Source organism: Stigmatopora argus, chromosome 11 (assembly GCF_051989625.1).
Source record: "Stigmatopora argus isolate UIUO_Sarg chromosome 11, RoL_Sarg_1.0, whole genome shotgun sequence".
Lineage (NCBI taxonomy): Eukaryota > Metazoa > Chordata > Actinopteri > Syngnathiformes > Syngnathidae > Stigmatopora > Stigmatopora argus.
Window position 1 is genome coordinate 14,316,099 of NC_135397.1, and position 20,317 is coordinate 14,336,415.

At 39.6% G+C, this 20,317-nt stretch overlaps 1 protein-coding gene across 2 annotated transcripts; it reads right to left on the reverse strand.

Moving 5' to 3' along the window:
* Positions 1 to 725: 725 nt before the first annotated feature.
* On the reverse strand, positions 726 to 19,848 carry ugp2b (UDP-glucose pyrophosphorylase 2b). 2 transcript variants are annotated; one of them, XM_077613038.1, is made up of 10 exons: positions 19,581 to 19,848; positions 14,675 to 14,802; positions 12,502 to 12,609; positions 10,206 to 10,391; positions 4,637 to 4,770; positions 4,269 to 4,566; positions 2,948 to 3,145; positions 2,633 to 2,875; positions 1,627 to 1,731; positions 726 to 1,227 (listed from the first exon to the last, which is right to left on the reverse strand). In XM_077613038.1, exons 2-10 carry the CDS (start codon positions 14,786 to 14,788, stop codon positions 1,120 to 1,122), a joined length of 1,494 nt encoding a protein of 497 aa, XP_077469164.1. In that variant the 5' UTR covers positions 14,789 to 14,802; positions 19,581 to 19,848; the 3' UTR covers positions 726 to 1,119. The 2 variants fall into 2 exon arrangements, with proteins under 2 accessions (XP_077469164.1, XP_077469163.1); XM_077613037.1 differs by lacking the exon at positions 19,581 to 19,848 and adding an exon at positions 18,839 to 19,130.
* Positions 19,849 to 20,317: the final 469 nt, after the last annotated feature.

Here is a 20,317-nt window from a genome sequence, read left to right on the forward strand (position 1 = left end):
ATTTTACAACTCCGAGGTGTCCATGCAATGATTGCAGTAACCGGCAGGGTTTTGTGTTCAAAAGGTTGAAAAATGTCACACTCACGTCTGAAGTTTCTCGAACTCACCTCAGGGAGACGAAGATACAAACCTGTGGCGCACTCGCATCCTCGTCGTCATACTCCCCCTCTTTGCCCCAATATGAAAGATAGTGTGTGCGTTCTTCGTCCTGTCAACCATCCAGCCACGCACGTTTCCCCCTCGTTTCCTCTAAATGTGTTTTTTTGTGAAGGTGAAAGAAAGCAAAAGAATGTTTTTCTAATAACTTTAAACAATAAAGTGAAAAAAAATCCTGGTGTATTTCTGTGTTTTTCAACAATTTATAAGAGCACCGCTATCACGCAAAGGCGTCGGACTCACAGCTCTGGGGTCCTGGGTTCAAATCCAGGTCGGTCCACCTGTGTGGAATTTGGATGTTCTCCACGGGCCTGTGTGGGTTTTCTCCGGGTACTCCAGTTTCCTTCCCACATTCCAAAAACATGGTAGGCTGATTGGACACTCTGAATTGCCCCTAGGTATGAGCGTGAGCATGTTTGTCTCATTGTGCCCTGCGATCGGCTGGCCACCGATTCAGGGTGTCCCCCACCTCTGGCCCGGAGTCAGCTAGGATAGGCTCCAGCACCCTCCGCGACCCTAGTGAGAATAAAGCGGTCCGGAAAAAGAAAAATAAGAATAGCTGCGAACTCTTGCTTTGTAACCACAACTTTGAACTTTAATCACACAGTCTTAGTTGAGTTTTTGCTATTGCACTTTAATCAGACCTAAGATACTCTTCAACATGTATTGCTGCTTTTGCTTAGTTTTTTTGGCATCTCCTGACGATTGATAACACAGAAAAGTACAAGAATAATGCACAACATTGTGATAAAACAAGTACGTAAGGCCTTCCACTTGATTTCAGTCAGACTACTCGAGTCCATGTTAGCACGCAATACTGTAATTCTACTGCATTCACTTGAGACGGTTGTAGTGCGGTTTGCTGGCCAGCAGGGGACAGCGTCTCTTTTAAAAAAGTCACATGATTGGGATGAAGCTGGGAAGCGGGAGGGCGGGGTCTTGAGACGACTGTACGTGGTGGCTTCAGTGGTCCAGGATGCGGAGGTTCCCAGACACGATCTTGTTCTCTAACATGGAACCTGCTGGAATGTCGATGCGGTCGCCATGGTTGGCGATGATGATCACTGTACCCTGCGGGGAGAGCTCGACAAATCACGCCCACTGGCTTGATACCATACTACAGTAATCCCTCGAATATCACGGCTTCACGACATCACAGATTTTTTTCAGGGGGAATTTTTTTTTTATTAATTTTTTTGTAAGTTCATAAAAATGTAAAAATCCTTGCAAGTGAAAGCCACTCCCCTCCGCTTGTTACTAGGACTCAGCACTGAAGTTTAAAATATATATATATATATTATTTATTTATAAGGGTGACCCTACTTTGCGGTTTTTCGTTTATCACGGCCATGTCTGGTCTACATTAACTGAGATAGTCGAGAGATTACTGTACTACTACAAACTGGATTGGCCGTCTATCGCCGTCCTTTGCACTGAAACTTGCGCATTCACTGCCGGCTCTCCCTTTACCTTGAGTGAGACGTTCTTGCCGAAGGTAACGTCCCCGGACACGGTCAGGTGGTCCAACTCCAGCATGTCGGGGATGCTCTCAAAGCGGGTCAGGTACTCCTGCACCTGAATGTGTGACAAAACAATAGTAAGAGGTGTTTTACCCATTTGAGAGACAGTGGAAATCTACCATATGTATTCAAGTATAACGCGCAAAATTTTGTACCAAAAACTGAGGCAAAGTTCGGGTGCGCGTTATACAGGAGGTCTTTGCTTTTATGACCAAATCCCGGTGAAAAACTGTGGTTCATTCGCTTGACTTCGGTGCAGACAGTGTGGGATTGATTCCCACTTAGTGACAATTTGATTGTGAGTGCAAATATGGTTGTCTGTCTCTATGTGAAAATGAATGAATGGATGATAAGACGTCCAATCATTTCAACTGGGAGCGCCTGGAAGAGATCGGTTACAAAACAAAAACAAAAAAGGATAATATAATAATAATAATAATAATAATAATAATAATAATAATAATAATAATAATAATAATAATAATAATAATAATAATAATAATAATAAAGGCAGCCCAAAGGCCAGTGCGTCGGCCTCACAGTTCTGGGGTTGTGGGTTCAATCCCAGGTTGGTCCTCACTGTGTGGAGTTTGCCCTGGGCTAGTGTGGGTTTTCTCTAGGTACTCCGGTTTCCTCCCACACCCCAAAAACATGGATGGTAGGCTGGTTGAACACTAAATTGCGCCTAGGAATCAGTATTTTTGAAATGTAATGTTGTTTAGTGATAAAACAATGCAAGACAAAGGTTGGGACGTGCCACCTTCATGTTTCCGTGGAACTCATGTTATCGCGGGGTTGCATCTGAGTTTCCGTGTTCTCATGAGAGCCGTCCTCGGTGTATTTTCTGGGGTTAATTCGTCACGCTGCGTTTCCACCATGCCTGATCGGCTAACTAACGATGGCTGACCTCCGAAAAAGACCAAGTCTATCTCCATCAAGGGGCTCGTGTGCGTTACCTTGGTGAAGGAGCTCCCCAGCTTGACATGCGGCGTGGTGGGGAACTCTCTGCTTGGGCTCATGGTGAGCGATCCGGCGCGCAGACTGTAAAGGTTGGACATGACCAGCAGGAGGTCTGAGGTGGTCTTCACGGGCAGGAAGCGGCTACGGGGCACGTTGATCCCCATGGCGTTGTCGAAGCACTTAATGGCGGCGCCCACCGCCGTCTCCAATTGGATCACGTTCTGACCTCCATCCAGGGTCTGGCGAAAGCCTTGTCACTCGAATAGCAAAGCATTGCCCTCACGCTAATTGGGTTTGTAGCGGTTTGTCACCTTGGTATTGACGATGATCTCCATGTCCATGGCTTTCTGCTCCTGCAGCCTCTTGATAGCGGCCAGCGAGATCCAAAGATTGTTGGTGTTGAAGATCTTGAACTTGGACACTGACTTGAACTCGTCCACGTGCGCTTTGGGCACCTGAGCAATCTCCAGAAGACGCAGTTTGCCCTCATACTCGATCAGTGTGCCACCCTAAAAGTCAGACTCATTAGCTCCCGTGAGCAGAGATAGAGGTCCATCTAGTTTGACTGGAGGGATGGCAATGATCTAGAAATGATACTAGACCAGGGGTGGCCAAGTCCGGTCCTCGAGAGCCCCTATCCAGTCTGTTTTCCATGTCTCCCTCCACCAACACACCTGAATTAAATCTTCGGGATCGTTATGAAGCTTCTGGACAGCTTGCAGGTGTGATAGAGGAGGGAGATATGGAAAACAGACTGGATAGGGGCTCTCAAGGACAATGTGCAAAATGCAAAATTTATTTAGAACAGGACGTTGCGTTTCGAAATGATTTGTCATGGAAAGTTAAAATGGCGAGCCAAGAACGAAAAGTTTCAACTTTTTTTTCATTGCTGAAAAAAACATTGCTTGATTATTTTTGTTGTATTTTTGATTTTTTTAAATGTGTATTCATTAGTTTGGTAAAGACTGGCATAGTAAACTAAGGAAGATTTGTAGTATTTGCAGCTCTGCATTTAAATGTGTAACATGAAAAAGTCAAATTAGGTCACTTTTCTCAGTCTCACTGTATGGCAAATTTGTCAAATTAATTTTATCCATTGTCTGCCATTCATGCTGATATCCTAGTCGAAATGTATTTGCGCACGTGTGGTTGAAAAGGAAGTGAGCACGCTACTTAACTTTCAAAAGAATTGAACGTTTTGACAATGTGCAAAATGCAAAATTTACTTAGAACAGGACGTTGCGTTTCGAAATTAATTGTCAGGGAAAGTTAAAATTACGAGCCAAAAACGAAAATTTCCAACATTTTTTTCCATGTAAATTGCTGAAAAAAACATGTTTTGTTGTTGTTGTATTTTTGATTTTAAAAAATGCGTTTTCATTAGCTTGGTAAAGACTGGCATAGTAAACTAAGGAGGATTTGTAGTATTTGCAGCTCTGCATTTAAATGTTTAAAAGGAAAAAAAACATTATTATTATTTTTTAATCAAGTCAAATTAGGTCACTTTTCTCAGTCTCATTGTATGACAAATTTGTCAAATTAATTTTATCCATTGTCTGCCATTCATGCTGATATCCTAGTCGAAATGTATTCGATGTCCGTTTGCCGTCAACAGCACTGAAGGCCACTCACCTTTACGTCAGCCCGCGTCTTATCCGTCACCTCCATGACAAATTCGCATCGCTTCCCGTTGTGCCGCCCCACCAGGTGATTGAGGATGTGGAGGTCGACGGTGGCCCCCAAGTTGTCGATGTTGGACACGAAGATGTACTCCTTGCCTTCGGCGATGAGCTGCTCCAGCAGGCCCGAGTTGTAGAAGCTGGCGTAGATGTCGCCGTGGCCCGGCGGGTACCAGCCTTCGGCGTTTTGGCCTGCCGTGCTCAAGCTGGTGGACACGGGCAGCAGCGACTCTTTGTCGATACGAGGATACCTTGTGGAAAAGAAAGGAAGAAAGACTTCAAAGACGCATCTTTGGATGGCGACATTCCAATAGTGCTTGCCTGCTCTGGTTGAAGGTGTGAATCTTAACGCGGTGGTGCGAGTACTTCTGTAGAATCTTCTTGGTGTCCTCGTCCGTGTTGAACGAGTTCATGAGCACCAGGGGGACGTCGGTGTTGTACGTCTTGTTAAGATGCTGCCCCAAAAGACAAACTTATTGTTAGTAGGGTATGTATTTGTCGTACATTCCCAGAATGTTTAATTTGCTTTTTTTCAAAATCACAGTCCAGATATTGAAAATTAGAACTAACAAATCCTAATTCATAATATACAGCAGCCCAGAAAGACGTCAATTTCGTGACTTTTGTGGTGCTAACAACAGCTCTAAGGATTTGAATTTGTGGACTAATTGTTGAACAAGTAAAATAGAAGAAAAATGTTAGATTTACAACATACAAAAATAGGCATTTTAAAAATTGAAAAGGAATTTAAGACAAATAATAGAAAATAGTACTATATAAAAAATACTGAAAAATTAGAAAACAATTAAAAAAACTTAAACAGACAATGCAATAAAAGGGTAATGAATTGAAGTGAGCCCTTTCTAACCTTTTATAGGGGAAAGTGACACTTTAGTTGCTGAAAAAAACCTCAGCATAATTATATAAAATGATTATCTTTTCATTAATTATTGTATTTTTTATAGTGTTTTTAGGTCATTATATATGTACTTCTAAATTAATACTAATGTTACCAAAAGCTACATTAATTCAATTAAGGTGACAAAAAACAGAAATACAATCAGGTTAAAAATTGCTTGATACAAATCTGAAAGATTAGAAAATTTAAAAAAGTATAAGATGAGACATTTAAAAGAAAAATAATACACAAAAATACAAAAGTATTCAACAACAAATATTTTTTTTTAGAAAAGCAATGTAATCTATTAGAGTGTAAGCAATATCAAATAAAAGTACAGGCATTTAGGAGTAAAATATACCAAAATTACAACACATCAATACCATACATTCTGGACTATAAATCGCACCTGAGTATAAGCCGCAGCAGGCAAAAAATGCATAATTAAGAAGAAAAAAACATATATAAGTCGCACTGGAGTATAAGTCGCATTTTTGGGAGAAATTTATTTGATAAAATCCAACACCAAAAACATACATCATCGGTGTCACTTTTAAACTAGCTTTTTTGTTTTCTTCATTTCAGTAAGAGTAACCTCCGCTTTTCTCGCTAACTCCAAACTTTCTTTCTGCTGCTCGATTACCGTTTTTGGCTGCATATTTCACTATTTGAAAATAACGTGAAATTATAAAATAATGTGTTAATAATGTCACACATAAGTCGCACCCCCGGCCAAACTACGAAAAAAACTGTGATTTATATTCCGAAAAATACGGTAATATGTGGCAAAAATACTAAATATCGGCATATTAAATCCATCAACATTGTGCAAATAACCAATAAACCATTAAATGGCTAATAGAGAGTTCAATTTCCAAACTGCAACAGAAGAAAAAGGAATGCCTGAAATTATTGTTCTTGATTTAGAAAATATAACCGCAAAAAGAAATTACCATTCATAAAAAAGGGCGGAAATTGCCATCAATCATTATAAAAGCACACCATATCCTTAAGGTGGAGGCTTAGTGTAACTTCAGGATACTCATCACACACCCTTTTCCATAAAACATAATAGATTGCAAACATTTCAAAAGTGACGTGTGGCAAGATTGTGTTGACACTGGCGGACTTTGACTGAAAACATGTTCCTCTTGTTGCGATCCAATAAGTTAAAAATTGCACTTGAACTATTCATTAAGTAGACATTAAAAAATGCGTTTTGGAAATACACTGTTCTCAAAAGTTAAACCGAGATATCCTTATTTTAAAAGTCGATACTGAGCTGTGCTATGCTTTTGACCGGAGGTTCGCGTACCTACTTTGGTTGGATAATTGAAATAAAAATGAATGGAAGAATAAAATATTTTTTATGGATGATGTTAATACATTATGAAATGAAATGTTTTTTGCCTACTCATATGTGGTTGAAAAAAGTTCGATAGTTCCCTTTCTGCTATTGCATAAGAAACCAACCTGTGCTTGTAACTCGCCTCTTTTTTACTCTTTTTCGGGGTTAAAGGCACTCTATAAAAATGATCATTTATGCATCAACTTAATCCTGATGCAATTTTGAAGATTTACGTTTGAAGACTATCGGATGCAGTCAATTTTTGTATGTTGTAGACAGGTTGTAGAGTACTCTATAGATGATTGCTAACTTCAATGTGTAGTTTGTCATCTTTTCTGATTTAAATCCAACATTGGTTTGATAATGCAGCGCAACTTCCCTTTGCAAAATGCTTATCTGGCAACACAAAGGGGAAGGGAATGTTGTGGGCTTCAATGTTTTGATCCAGGTTGCAGTGCCATTTTTAGCCACCAATCATATGTACAGTGGTACATTTACTTAGGAAATTAATTTATTCCAGAACTTGTTTTGATTCTTGGATTTTACGTAAATATAGCAGTATTTTATATGTAAATTCTCAGATTCATTCCACGGTCCAAAAAAAACAAAAAAAACCTAAATGATTTCTAAATTATCAGTGTCCTAATTTTGTATGAAAGATATGAGAAACAAATAAAAATGAGAGAAAATATTTTTTCTGAAATCATCGTCTCCGTCTCTATGTCCTACAATTTCTTCCTTCTCTATCCAGAGGAGTGACAGTCTCTTTATCTCGTTGTTCAGTGCAGGGAGGCCATGCAAATGAGTCACCACTCTAATCCAATATGGCGGCGCACACGGGTGCAGCGGCTCAATGCTCTTTTACCAATTTCGTCATACGCAAACCTGGGTATGATGACAATTAGGCTTTTGTCGAGTCAATGATGATGACAAAGCCTATGTCCGATTATTATTATTATTATTTTAATGCTTCTTTCTGCTTCAATATCATAGCGATGCTAGGTGTGTTACGGCTGTATTCCCTTGCAATATCAGTCAAGGATGGATAACAGAGCACGCTTCTTAATTTCATTTGCACCAGTAATTTTAAACAAAGTTCCTTTAACCACGCTAAAAAAACAGAGTTGCTGTTGTGAAACAGCCAATGGGAGCCCAGTGGAGTGTAAGCACATTGTCAAGCAGGATGCAATGCTACTGCGACAATTTCAAAATAAAATAACGGATACAGGAAATGTATTGTAAAATGTATTGACGTCTTGGGGGATTTCGTAACTTGGATCTTGTTTTTGTTTATTGGAAAAATAATTCGGATATTAAAGGATTTCGTAACCTGAAAATTCTGTATGTAGAAGCATTCATAAGTAGAGGTACCACTGTATATGGCTCCTTTAAGTGGAGAAAGTGTGTGCTTGTGTGAGCCGTCTGTACTTTCTCCACAAACATGTTGTTTGCAGACTGAAGGTAATGTGATCGCAGCAGAACTGGGGCGCAGTGATTGGGACACAAGAGAGCAGTGTACTACGGGACCAACGGGGAGGGCAGGGTCCCGTGTGGCCCTTATGAAACACAACCTCACTCACTCAAATATACGTGGACCAAATATGAAGTGAGTTACACAGCACAGCACACATAAGGCTAATGTAGATTATTTTAGCCGCATACAAGTGATTCATTGAATTACCAGACAGTACATGGCGTCCAATGTTTGTTTTTCCTCCCACTTGAGAATTGGTAAAGCACCTCATTCACTTACTTGCTATGTTTACCACCACAATCAAACACAATATGAAAAGTAGGGGATCCTGACCATGTTCTGTAATAACATTCCTTACACATTAATGGGGACCTGGAATACAATGTATATTCTGTACTAAGTAATGTATCATAATAATAAATAAAACAATACAGCTTTAAGGTAAAAATTGCCAAATGTATTAATGCTCTATGTATTATACATCTATTGCTATATCTATGTGCCTCTGTAGCACATTTACACCATATTTAATGGTGTATAGTCTATTCACCTTTTTGCATTATATTTAATGTTCTATACATAAGTTACCGAGCTGAATTGCTGCAGCTAAAAATGCAATTAATGGATATAGACTAATACAGTAATCCCTCGAATATTGCGGCTTCACTACATCGCTGTTTTTTTTCTGGGGTAAATTTTTTTTTGGTAAATTCATAAAAATGTGAAAATTCACTCTATCTCTGCTGAGATAGTAATGTGACCTGTTTTATCAGATCAAATATTTAACATGTGACTTTTTGTTTTAGGTGCAAGGGCTTTTAATAATTAAAAAAATGATATGAATCCTAACTTCTGACATCTGTCAAACTGGAAGAAAATGGGCTGAATAAATCAAAGTGCTCTCCCATAAGATAGATAGTGTTAAATAAAGGCTTTGAATTGTAGTGTATTGTAATTAATTCAGAATTATCTGCAAAGTTTGATATTATAATCTATTTAGAACACAATGTACTTGACACCTCTCAAGCATTTATATACCATCCATCACCTTAGATTTTGCAGTAGATTGGATTTACATAAATTGTTTACTATATGAATGTTTCAAAGGTTACACCAACAACAAATGATTCTCATGTGAATATTTAGGAAGTGTTTTGTACACTTTACACCACCCTGACAAATATCCCGCTTGTGACATGGGAGGAAAAAAAAATTGTGACACGACAAGCAAACGTCATCTTATGTCAACAAAGCTGAAGCTTACATGACATCACTTACTTTCAGGCCTATCTGAAGACATATACATTTTATTTATCAACCGCAATACTGTGACTAGGCCTAGGCCATATGACAAAAATTGTGATCAAGATAAAAAATAAAAAAAATCAGTCGATATCGATAATTATCATGATTACTATCACAACTTTTTTCTTTCAAAATGGAAACTTCAAACTTCTGTGAATAAGTAAATAAATTACCTTCCTCATTATTCAATTCTGAAAGTATAATTGTTACCTTACTCTAAAAGAAAAGAGAATATAAAATATGATGATTTCTTGAAATATTTTTGTTGTTCTGTTGTGCAATAAAGATAAGACAACTCCCTCATTACACTATGAAAAGTAATGAATAATAAAACCTGCAGAAATGTTGACAGGCATCTTTATTTTTTATAAATTTGCCTTCAAACCAAAAGTTGCTATGCAATATGAAATAAATAAAATAACCAAGTGAAAACATTCTCATCATTGGCAAGCAGACTATTTTATTTTATCAAAAGTTTTTATCATTATTGTTGACAAAATATATTTGACGATAGTTATTGTTTTCATTTTATTGCCCTGGGTTCAAATCCAGGTCGGTCCACCTGTGTGGAGTATGCATGTTCTCCTCGGGCCTAGGTGGGTTTTTTCCGGATACTCCGGTTTCCTCCCACATTCCAAAGACATGCATGGTAGACTGCTGATTGGACACTCTAAATTGCCCCTAGTTATGGGTGTGAGCGTGAATGGTTGTTTGTCTCCCTGTGCCCTGCAATTGTCTGGCCACCAATTCAGGGTGTCCCCCGCCTCTGGCCCAATGTCAGCTGGGATAGGCTCCAGCACCCCCCGCGACCCTAGTGAGGATAAAGCGGTTACGAAAATGAGTCTGTGGATGACTGCATCATTACCTCTATCTGCTGCACTGTGAGGTCTAGAAAGGTGTTCTCGTTGCGGACACTGATTAGACTCTTCGGACCCTTGCAGCCCATGCTGGTACCAAGACCCCCGTTCAGCTTCACCACCACCAGCTTGTTCAGGCTGTCAGCGACGCCCTCTGGGGGGCCTCGTGCTGCAATCTTGTCATATGGTTGGATCTAGAAGAAATTCAATACCTGAAGCCAGTTTGACGACCCTTGTGAGGATAAGCGGTATGAATGGATAAGATGAAAATGTACATACTGTGTTCTTTTGTGCGCTACCTAATGGTGAATCTTGTGAATAGCGTTACTAACGTCATACTTGTTCACAGAAATGGCAAGCGGGTAAAAAAACAGAACAAGACTCAGGCACTGAAATATTCACTTTGTTTGTTAACGTTACCATATTGTTACAGGTTTCGGTACACAACCCCATTTTTCACTCACGTTGACTTTCAACTTTGCCCCCACAAAAAAGTCCACTCCACATCATTTTTAACTCAAGACATACAAAACATTCCATTTTCACTTCTTGCACTGACAAAAGGATTCCACTTTGGCATTTTCATTTTCATCTAAAAATATTCCACCTTCACTCTCATTCACATTTTACTGAGTCCCACAAAAACATTCCATACTCAACTCTATTAGTTCGGAAAAAAAAATCAATTCCGCTTGACTTTTTACTCTGATCTATGAAAACATTCAGTTTAACTCCAGTCTCCTTTAAACTTGGAGCCAGAAAAATGTTCCAATTTTACTTTAGTTGACTTTGATATTTGGACTCACAAAATAAATCCACATTCATTCCAGCTGACGTTCAACTCAGCCAATATTCAGTTATGTATTGAATTCACACATTATTTAACCTATGAAAATATTACACTTTGATCCCTGTTGATTTTCTGCCTATATCCAGAAAAAAATGGCTTTTACTCCAGCTAACTTTCTACTTATAGCCAACCAGAAAATGCACTTACTTCATACCTGTCAACCTCTGCCGATAACTGCCCTTATAAATGATTATTGATTCCCCTTACAAACCCGCAAAAAAAACATTCAACTTGGAATGAAAATTCACTCTATACTAAACTTACTCACTAAAAATCAAGACCCAATGCTAGAAGGTGTGGAAATCAGAAAATTCTGGAATAACATTTTTTTTGTTTCTCTACAACCAATTCCTCACTCCTACAAAGAGGTTTAGTTTAAGGCTGACAAGGCTCTAACTTCACTAGTTATTAAAAATAAAGCACATCAAGCTCCATTGTTATCCTAACTGACATGCACATAAATACTTTATGGCTCCCCAGCAGGTTGTACAACTAATTAGCATTTTTTTTAGAGGCAAACCACCTCGGAATGTAATTATGTAGTTGAGAGATAATTCCCGAGACTTCCCTCCCCATATGTTCACTTAACAAGGCATTCAGAAACAAATCAACACCGACCAGTGTTTATATGTTTGCACCCATGAAAGATCATTCCTCAGCTTTAAGGGGGAGAGAACTACTCTAAACTAAGTGTTGTTGACCTTGTGCAAGATTCAATTTGTTGAATTTATCTTAAGGTTAGCAAATGAGGTGAACGTTCTAATATTTTAGTTTTAATATGTAAAGGGAATTTAGATGTGAGAAAGTCATAGAGTTCCACGAATGGCAGATCTTAAGTCTCCCATTCTCATTAGTGCCCATCAATGTCATTTTTGATCCCTCTAGTAATCCCTGCCTTTTAAGTTTCCTCTTGTTATCCAACATTATCTGTGTGCACTTTATCTCCTATGAGTCACATAATTTGCGGAGAGCTCGTGAAAGGGGAGAGTGACATGAGAGTTTCTGGATGCTTACAGACTTACAGTGTGGGGAGGCAAAGACAAACGGGGCATTGTGTGTGTTTGTGGCAAGCCACGGAGGCTGTTTTGCAAAAGAGCAGTGAGATAGGAGGTCTGCATGCTCGATAAACAATTAATTGTTGCGCTGGTAAACCCCAATTTGGGTCGCTTGGGGGTAAATCATTGATGCGGCCAGCATTTGTGACTGGGGGCTGCTCGTTAATGAATGTTTTAAGTGGTGGTTCCCATTTTGTGCTCATAGATTTAATGTGACCCTTATGATGGACAAGTTAAACGGTCATGACGGCACAACTTATGTAAAGTCTATGTTTTGTTGCACAAGGACGGTGATCCTCCAAAGTTCAATCTATGCACCAAATGTTTTGTGGCTGTTTGTTTTGTGCTTCATGTGTTGTTAGCATTTAACCACACGGACGAATTGAAAGGGCAACTTACTGAGTCCTCCGGCGGTCGCTGTATCTTGACCCACTCCACCGACGGACCCTTCACTTGCAAAAATCTGTGGAAAAGACTCCTGAAGCCTTCAAAGTCTTTCTTGCAAGCCTGAAACAGACATTTTGAAATTGTTGACTTTTTTTTTTAGATCAGCATATTTTATTTTCTGCGTTTCCTCACATTCAGTCTTTATTTTTGTCAGTCAAATCTTTCAATCTAAAATTTTCCTTTGTAAATATTTTACTTTAAAATGTGTACTTTCTTTATTTTACCTATGTCTTGTAGTCAAATGAGGCTTACATTGTGTTTTTTTCCCAAAATTGAGTAGTGCGGCTCATTGTCAAGTGCAATCTCTGGTTTGGAATTCATGGTGATTCATCTGAGCTCAGTGGTCAAAACAATTGAGACAAGCTAGTTACTTGGTAACTATACGAGCAAAATAAACTCCTTACTAAAGGTAATAAATTCCATTTTAGCTCTTTGGACCAAACACAAGAGCGCTGTTGTTTGTACTTTTCCTACAGATAACAGATTGAAGATAAAGCGGCTCAGTAAATACTAAGCACATGATGCTAGTAGAGTCCTTGTGTGATCCAAACAAAGGTGGTATTTGGGTATATTTTCCTTAAAGTGTGCATGATTTCATTGAAAACACTGTAGCTGATGGGCTGGGCTGAGGATATTGCAATGGCAAAGAATGACTTTGGTAGTACAAGGAAGAAAAAAATCTACATTATACAAATATTGCAAAAAACGAAACAAAAAAACCCCTAACTGCATTGATATGATTAGTCATTCATCTATAGTATATTCATTTTAATACATTTTCAGCATTACTTGTCCTTGTCACAGTTGCTGGGTGCTGAGCCTTACCCCAGCTGACTCCGGGTGAAAGGCGGACTACACTCTAAACTGGTCGCCATTTAGTCATAGGGCACACATAGAGACAGACAACCATTCACACTCACAATCACACTGCCACTAAGTGGAAAGCGAACCCACACTGAAGTCAGGCGAAAGAACCATTGCACCATCGGGTGTGTGCATATGATTATGTTAAATAATGTAGAATAGTTTGTTTTTAAACATTCATTCATTTTCTGAACCGCTTATCCTCACAAAGGTCACATAGCCTCAATCGTTAGCCAGCCAATCGCAGGGCACAAGGAGACCATTTATGCTCAGACTCATACCTAGATGCAGTTTAGAGTGTTCAACCAGCCTACTCTGCATGTTTTTGGGATGTAGGAAGAAACCGGAGTACCCGGAGAAAACCCACACAAGCCCGGGAGAACATGCAAACTCCACACAGTGAGAACCGACCTGGGATCGGACCGATGATCCAAGAACTCTGAGGCCGATGTGCTAACCACTCGTCCGCCGGTCTGCCTTCAATATTAATTAAATACGATCTATAATTGTGTTACGTCTATTTAGCGATGCCGTGGCATTGAAAGTGGAGTGGGCCCGAGTGCAGGGAAGCAGGCAATGGACGACGAGGGAATGAGTGCCCTCACGAAACTTTAATAAGGCAAAGAAAATAACAAAAGACTTGGCGTCAAATAATAAAGTCAAACCTGACGGAGAAAACACGAGAGGACTTGGAAATATGGAACGTGGAGACGTGGAAACAAGACAGAGTAATTCAGGGCAATCCTACGATAACAAAACAATCCGTGAGGTTTAAATAGACAAGACCGGAACTAATTGTCAATGACGCGCAGCTGCACACGAGAGGAAAGGGCAAGCGAGGAGGGACATATGAGGCGAAAAGCAAACATACGCACATGGAGGAGAAAATAAATCACAAAAACCGAACCAGACCTAACAAATCGATTTCCAGTGATCCTTGGATAGTCTAATAGGTTTGGAGATGGTACAGTGCAGAGTTTGATAACAACTTCGCTAGTGAATAACAAAGGACCAAGATTGGTCTGGAAGCCACGGGTTGTGAAGCAGACTGGAATTGGCTACACCCCTTTTAACATAACTTGCACACTGTCCCCTGTGTGGCCCCACTTTGTCACACATGCATAAATATGTGTAAGTAGGCGGAACCCTCATTGGCACTGTAGCACAGTATGTGTCACTTGTGAGTTTTCTCAGAGACACCTCCACCCACCAAATGGCGACCAGATGTTTGTCATTCTAGCTAAATGTTGAGGGACTTCACCTCTCTTTCCGCGCCCGCCGTGGTGTCCAGCAGCTTCTCCATCTCGGCGTGTATGGAGGTCTCCAGCTGCTGCCGCATCATTTCCTGGAACTGAGACATCTCTCCGTTGAGCATTCCTTTGCTCAGCCCTGCATGTTAACGAGAGAGTGAAGAATAAAACTAACATTTAGTTAATCAGATTGGACAGGAATTAAAGAAGACAAACACGTCCCAGTAAAACCATAACATTGCACAGATGTAAAAGCCATTAAAACTCAAAAAATTAGAATCGTCTAATACTGGAATCCAGACATGCTGTTCTTGATTCCAGCTGCCCCCAAGTCACTTTTTATAGCGTTAACACATTAGCTGCCATTGACGGCAACAGACATTAAGTCCATTGCCGTCAAAGGCAGACAATGAGACAGAAACAATACAGTGGTACCTCTACTTACGAATGCCTCTAATTACGAAACAAATGCGTCTTATATGCGAGTAAGTACGGTAAAATTATGCTGCAAATGTCAACTTTTCTTGGTGCGAACAAACATTTGTAAATATAGTGAAAAACTCCAAATACATCAATACCGCAACATACGAGTCCCCCGACATACGAGCAATTTGAAATACGAGTACAATTTTGAGCAAATATTTATCTTGAGATACGAGAAAAATTTTGATATACGAGCATACAGCGGACGCGAGAGGCTGCTCATAAGAAACTGTCTTTCTGGTCGCAACTCCCTCGTGTAATGTCTCTACGAGCACTGGGCGGAGCGTTCCATTTTTTTCAGTGGTTTTTTTCCCGTTAGTCAGTGCAGAATGGCGGAGGAGCAATGGCGGAGGAGCTTACTCGATAATACGAGCGGAGTATATACTACTTCTCGTTGGCAAGTGGTCATGCGCTATCCTATTGTGAGGACATTTGTGTGCATCATTTTGGGAATATTTTAAGGGAAGACAAAAGCAAACAACCCTCGATAGGTTGCATCTGAAAGTCAGGGTGGAGGCGGTAGAAGAAAGGTATAAAAATTTTAAACAAAATTAGAATTAAGTTTAGTGCAAGGTTAGATTAAACTTATTTTTTAGTGTGTCTGCATTGTAATCTAAGTTCATTTAAATTGGTTTATGTTATGTTGAGTGCGTTGCCGTGCAAAAAGTCTCTCTCTCCTCCCTCTCTCTCTCTACCCTCCGCGAAATCCGTCTAATTTTAGTCCTATTTAACACATTTTAGTACTATTAAACCACTAGTTATTTGTTAATTTGTTAATAGATGGCGAATTAGAACAAATAAAAATGTTTTTCCAATCCAATATCCTGTTTTTGGTGTTTTTCAGAGGGTTGGAACAAATTAATTTGTTTTTAGTTCATTTCTATGGGAAACGTTCGTTCTAGTTACGAGTAAATCGACATACGAGCTCAGTCCCGGAACGCATTAAGCTTGTATCTCGATGTACCACTGTACTAAAAAATGGCTCAAAACTCCTCAACCTCTCATGTATTGAAACATGCCTCACAACTCAAACAAAACCTGGACTTTAAAACATCATAGTGTTTGATGTCAGTGAATCACTTGTATTGTTTCCAGTTTGTCCCATCTGGAAACAATATATGTGGCATCTGGGGAGAAACCTCATGCTCAGATCAAAATGTGGAAGAACATCAACTTTCGGAAAGACTTAGTCATGAATGACTAATAAATCATTTCACGCATGAAAAGACACACTTGGTACATTGCTTTAAAGCCCAACAGAAAATGAACAAATTATTTTGAACTTCTCCCACCCTGTTGCAGTTAACTCGCATGTATCGGACGTCACAACAGTTGCTTTTTGACGCGCACATCACCTAATTATACGATGGCAAGATGTAATGTCGCCATCACGGTAATATCCCGCCACATCCAAATCTCCTCTGTTGTCAAACAAACTGTCCACATGGGACTTTGTTGCCAGTTTCCAGGGTGTAGCAGCTGTCTGCAAGCCTTTACTTACATCACCAAATACGGTGCCAAGAGCCGAGATCCAACATGACTTTTGGAACGAGGAGGACGTGATATTATTCCATTTTTTTGGGTGCGTGTGGGTAAAGCACAGGAAAATAATGGCTTTTCTTGATCATTTGCGACAAAGAAGTCTAGCAGTAGTCGTTAACATACAATAGTTGACTTTAATCAATCTAGCTGGAGTACCACAATGTTTTTAAAGGGTAATTTTTTTTGCCGACAGAAGCAAATTCCACCAAAAAGTGATAACAGGAAACTACAGTTAAGCAGGGCAACAGTGACAGCAAGATGTCATGACATCCGCTTATGGCACTTTAGAGGGAAGTGAGCCATATTGCAATCAGTCTTTGTTCAAGGGACAATAACTTACAAAACACTTACGTTTAATTCTTTGGGCTGCAAGGAACATTTTCAATGATTGTTGATTGACAGAGTTATTATCTAATGGGAATGTACCAATCCAAAGAGTTGAAAAAGAATTATACTTCCCTAAGATTAGAGTTGCGTAGTTACATTTAAAAAATTCTAACTCACATGATCACAAATTAAGACTCCTTATATCCTTGGGATATTCACATAGAAATAACTCACAATCTCAGAACCAAGTGTTAACAACAAAATACAAATAGGCATTACTCATAGGGCATGTGTCTTTATGACAGTGACCTTATACCATCTCACTGTCCGTTAGACCAGGGATGAGCAAACTATTCCACAAAGGGCCACAGTGGGTGTGGGTTTTCAATCCAACCCATAGGGGAGGGCACCTTTTCACCAGTCTAGTGTCCTACAAGTGCAGTCAGTGGAATGCAGTCAGCTGCTTCTTGTTTTCTGCAGAAATCTCATTGGTTAAACTCTGTGCCGGATCGGTTGAAACAAAAACCAGTACCCACGGAGTCCCCTTCGCAGCCGTTATGTATACTGTAATCCCTCGCCATTTCTCGGTTCAGCTTTCGCGGCTACACTATATTGCGGATTTTTTTCTGGGGATTTTTTTAAAAGTTCATAAAAATGTGAAAATCCATGCTGAAACTCGCAAGCGGAAGCAACGCCCCTGTCTTCTGCTTCCTACTGTGATTCAACACTGGAGATTTTTTTTATTATTATTATTATTTAATAGGGGTGACCCTACTTTGCGGTTTTTCGATTATCGCGGCCATGTCTGGTTCACATTAACCGCGATATTCGAGGGATTACTGAAATGGGCGACGTAGAACCTGTTTTGTCCGCCAGATGGCGAAAATCTACCTTCTTTTACAAAAGACAGCCCTCTTCAAATAGCCTTCGGCAAGTTTATAGGGAAATAGTAGCAATAAAAAAATTAAAAAGTTGCTCCAGGGAAACGAGTCTGCCCAGGGAGCGCTATCCTTGCTCATGAACAATGGAATCAATTGTTTGGTGAATCTGATGATGATCAATCAGACTTTGATTTTTTTTAAATATTATGATGATGAATTAGACTTTAAGGATTTAAAATTGTAAATTCTATGTGAGAATTGTGTTCATATTGGTACTAGTTTGTTTTACCAGGTTTCCATACCACATGTTGTGAATAAATACTTTGTCATGGAGACATGTGTTCTGCATTTTCCACTTACCAGTACTACTGGTGCAATCCTTGGTGTGAGATGAAAAAAACTTAAAAAAATATATTTTTACACATTTTTAGCCACACATCATGGGTGCGCGTTATACACGGGTGCACGTCATACTCGAATAAATATGGTAAAAATTGTATCGATATTGTTCCAGAAAATATATTCATATCGTTCGATCACCACGAGTTACTGTCATTTTTTGTTTTTATCCAGTTTAATTTCATTCAGAATATATTTTAAAATCCATTATATTTATTTATTGCATTTATCAAAATATATATACCTGCCTGATAAAAGGGTAGCGGCTCTTAAATGTATCTTTTTTTTTTTATTAAAAAAGGAAAATGTTGTTTTTAAACGACTGAAAGTAGTCACATGCTCTTAAAGTTAATAATTTTACTGCTAAGGGTTAAATATGCTGCACATTGTGTTTTATATTATGCTTATAAGCATATTATGCAGCTGATTTGTTCCAACCAGAGATCTGAAGGATGGGAAACATGGAAAAACTGGTTTGTTGAATCTACCAGATGAGTCTTGTTTACATATTGCCATATTGATTCAATGCCTTAATCTTCTTACCTTGGACATAAAGCGCCATGCTCACAGAAGCTAGGAAATGCCCAATTAAGAAGACTTAAAACCTTGTAATAATTGCCAGTAAAATCCCGAGTGTCATCCCGCGGTGCAGCAAAGTTTAGTAGCTGTGTGCTGATTGTCCATTCGAGCAGTGAGCGTCCAATCACAAGAGGAGCTCCGGACCTCAGGACATCCCGTTCAAAGCCGAAAAAAATGGCGAAAATGGGACACTGATCTCACTGAAGAGTCGACAAATGAAACTTAGTCTCACAAACGTCGGTTTTTATCCCCCGCTTCCTCCCTTACCCCGTAAACCACGTCATAAATCCAACTAGTGACTCCTACCTAACCTCTGCCCAGTTTTTCCCCCTCCTCCTTCCTTCCCTTGAACGCCAACTCTCCTGCTCGGAATTTTACGACCACGTTATTGCGGTCATTTGACACCGATTTTCTTTTCCTTTTTTAACTCCACTACCAGTCTCCCTGGTTAATTATTAACCCGCCGAAGAAAACACTCCCATCCGCGCGACTTGACTGGCATAGAAGCCAAGGACAAACGGCGAAGAGCACGACAGCGATGCGCACGCGACGCAACCCAGAAAAACTGGTTTACTGAACGCACCACAGTGATGAGGAACCTCTGTATCGAAAAAGAGTCTCTCGAAGATCGAAAACCCGGTGGGTTAAGCCAGGAAATGAACAACACGAGCAAACACGGCAACGAGAGCAGAGGTGTTGTTCTTACCGTTCGGCAGCAGGATGCCGGTGGAGAGATGTTGGAGGAGGTCGGCCCGGTCCTGCTGTTCAAGCAACTCACCGGAGGACACACACCACGAATATCTATTTCCTCTTGGATGCGTAAACACACTTGACTAATCTGGTTTTAGAAGAAAGTCAAAACACTGGTGGAAGTTAAAAAAATAAAACACCAGAAATTGCTGTTTATTTTTTTTCCCATTCCGGTTAAAGTGACATTCTGAAGAGGAAAATTGGAAGACTGGTAAGGGAGAGACAGCACCAATCAGAGTGCGATATTTTGTGACGTCAATAGCAAGCGCCTATAGGGTTGTACGAAATAAAAACACGCCATTTCCGGTTGTAAAAAAAATGAAAGCATGAGCAATACTGTCAGAATTCATTATCAAATTAACTGTGCACGAAGAAGAAAAACGTCCCAATAGTTTTTGCTTTGTGTGTGTGTCTTTGTCGAAAATTTAGATAGCGGATTCTTTTTTAACTTATTTAAAATGTTTCATATTTCATTGAAAAGAAACATGTCGACATTTTCAATTGCCACATTACCAGTAGATCTCGCACCCCTGTACAGCAATTTTACTTTTACGTATTGGAGACGGCACCAATTTGTATTGGATGGTCAATTAGCTTCATACTATTAAATCTTTTTTTAAAATAAATTCAGTCATTTTCCGAGGGTATACCCACGAGTGGGAAGTCTGCCCCTCTGTGGTGTGAAATTAACAC

Excerpts from the sequence above, each read along its gene's own strand:
- ugp2b (XM_077613037.1), bottom strand. Across the intron at positions 4,771-10,205 it reads TCACAGTGCAGCAGATAGAG|CATCTTAACAAGACGTACAA; the intron begins GTAATGATGCAG and ends CTTTTGGGGCAG. Across the intron at positions 1,732-2,632 it reads TGGGGAGCTCCTTCACCAAG|GTGCAGGAGTACCTGACCCG; the intron begins GTAACGCACACG and ends TCACACATTCAG.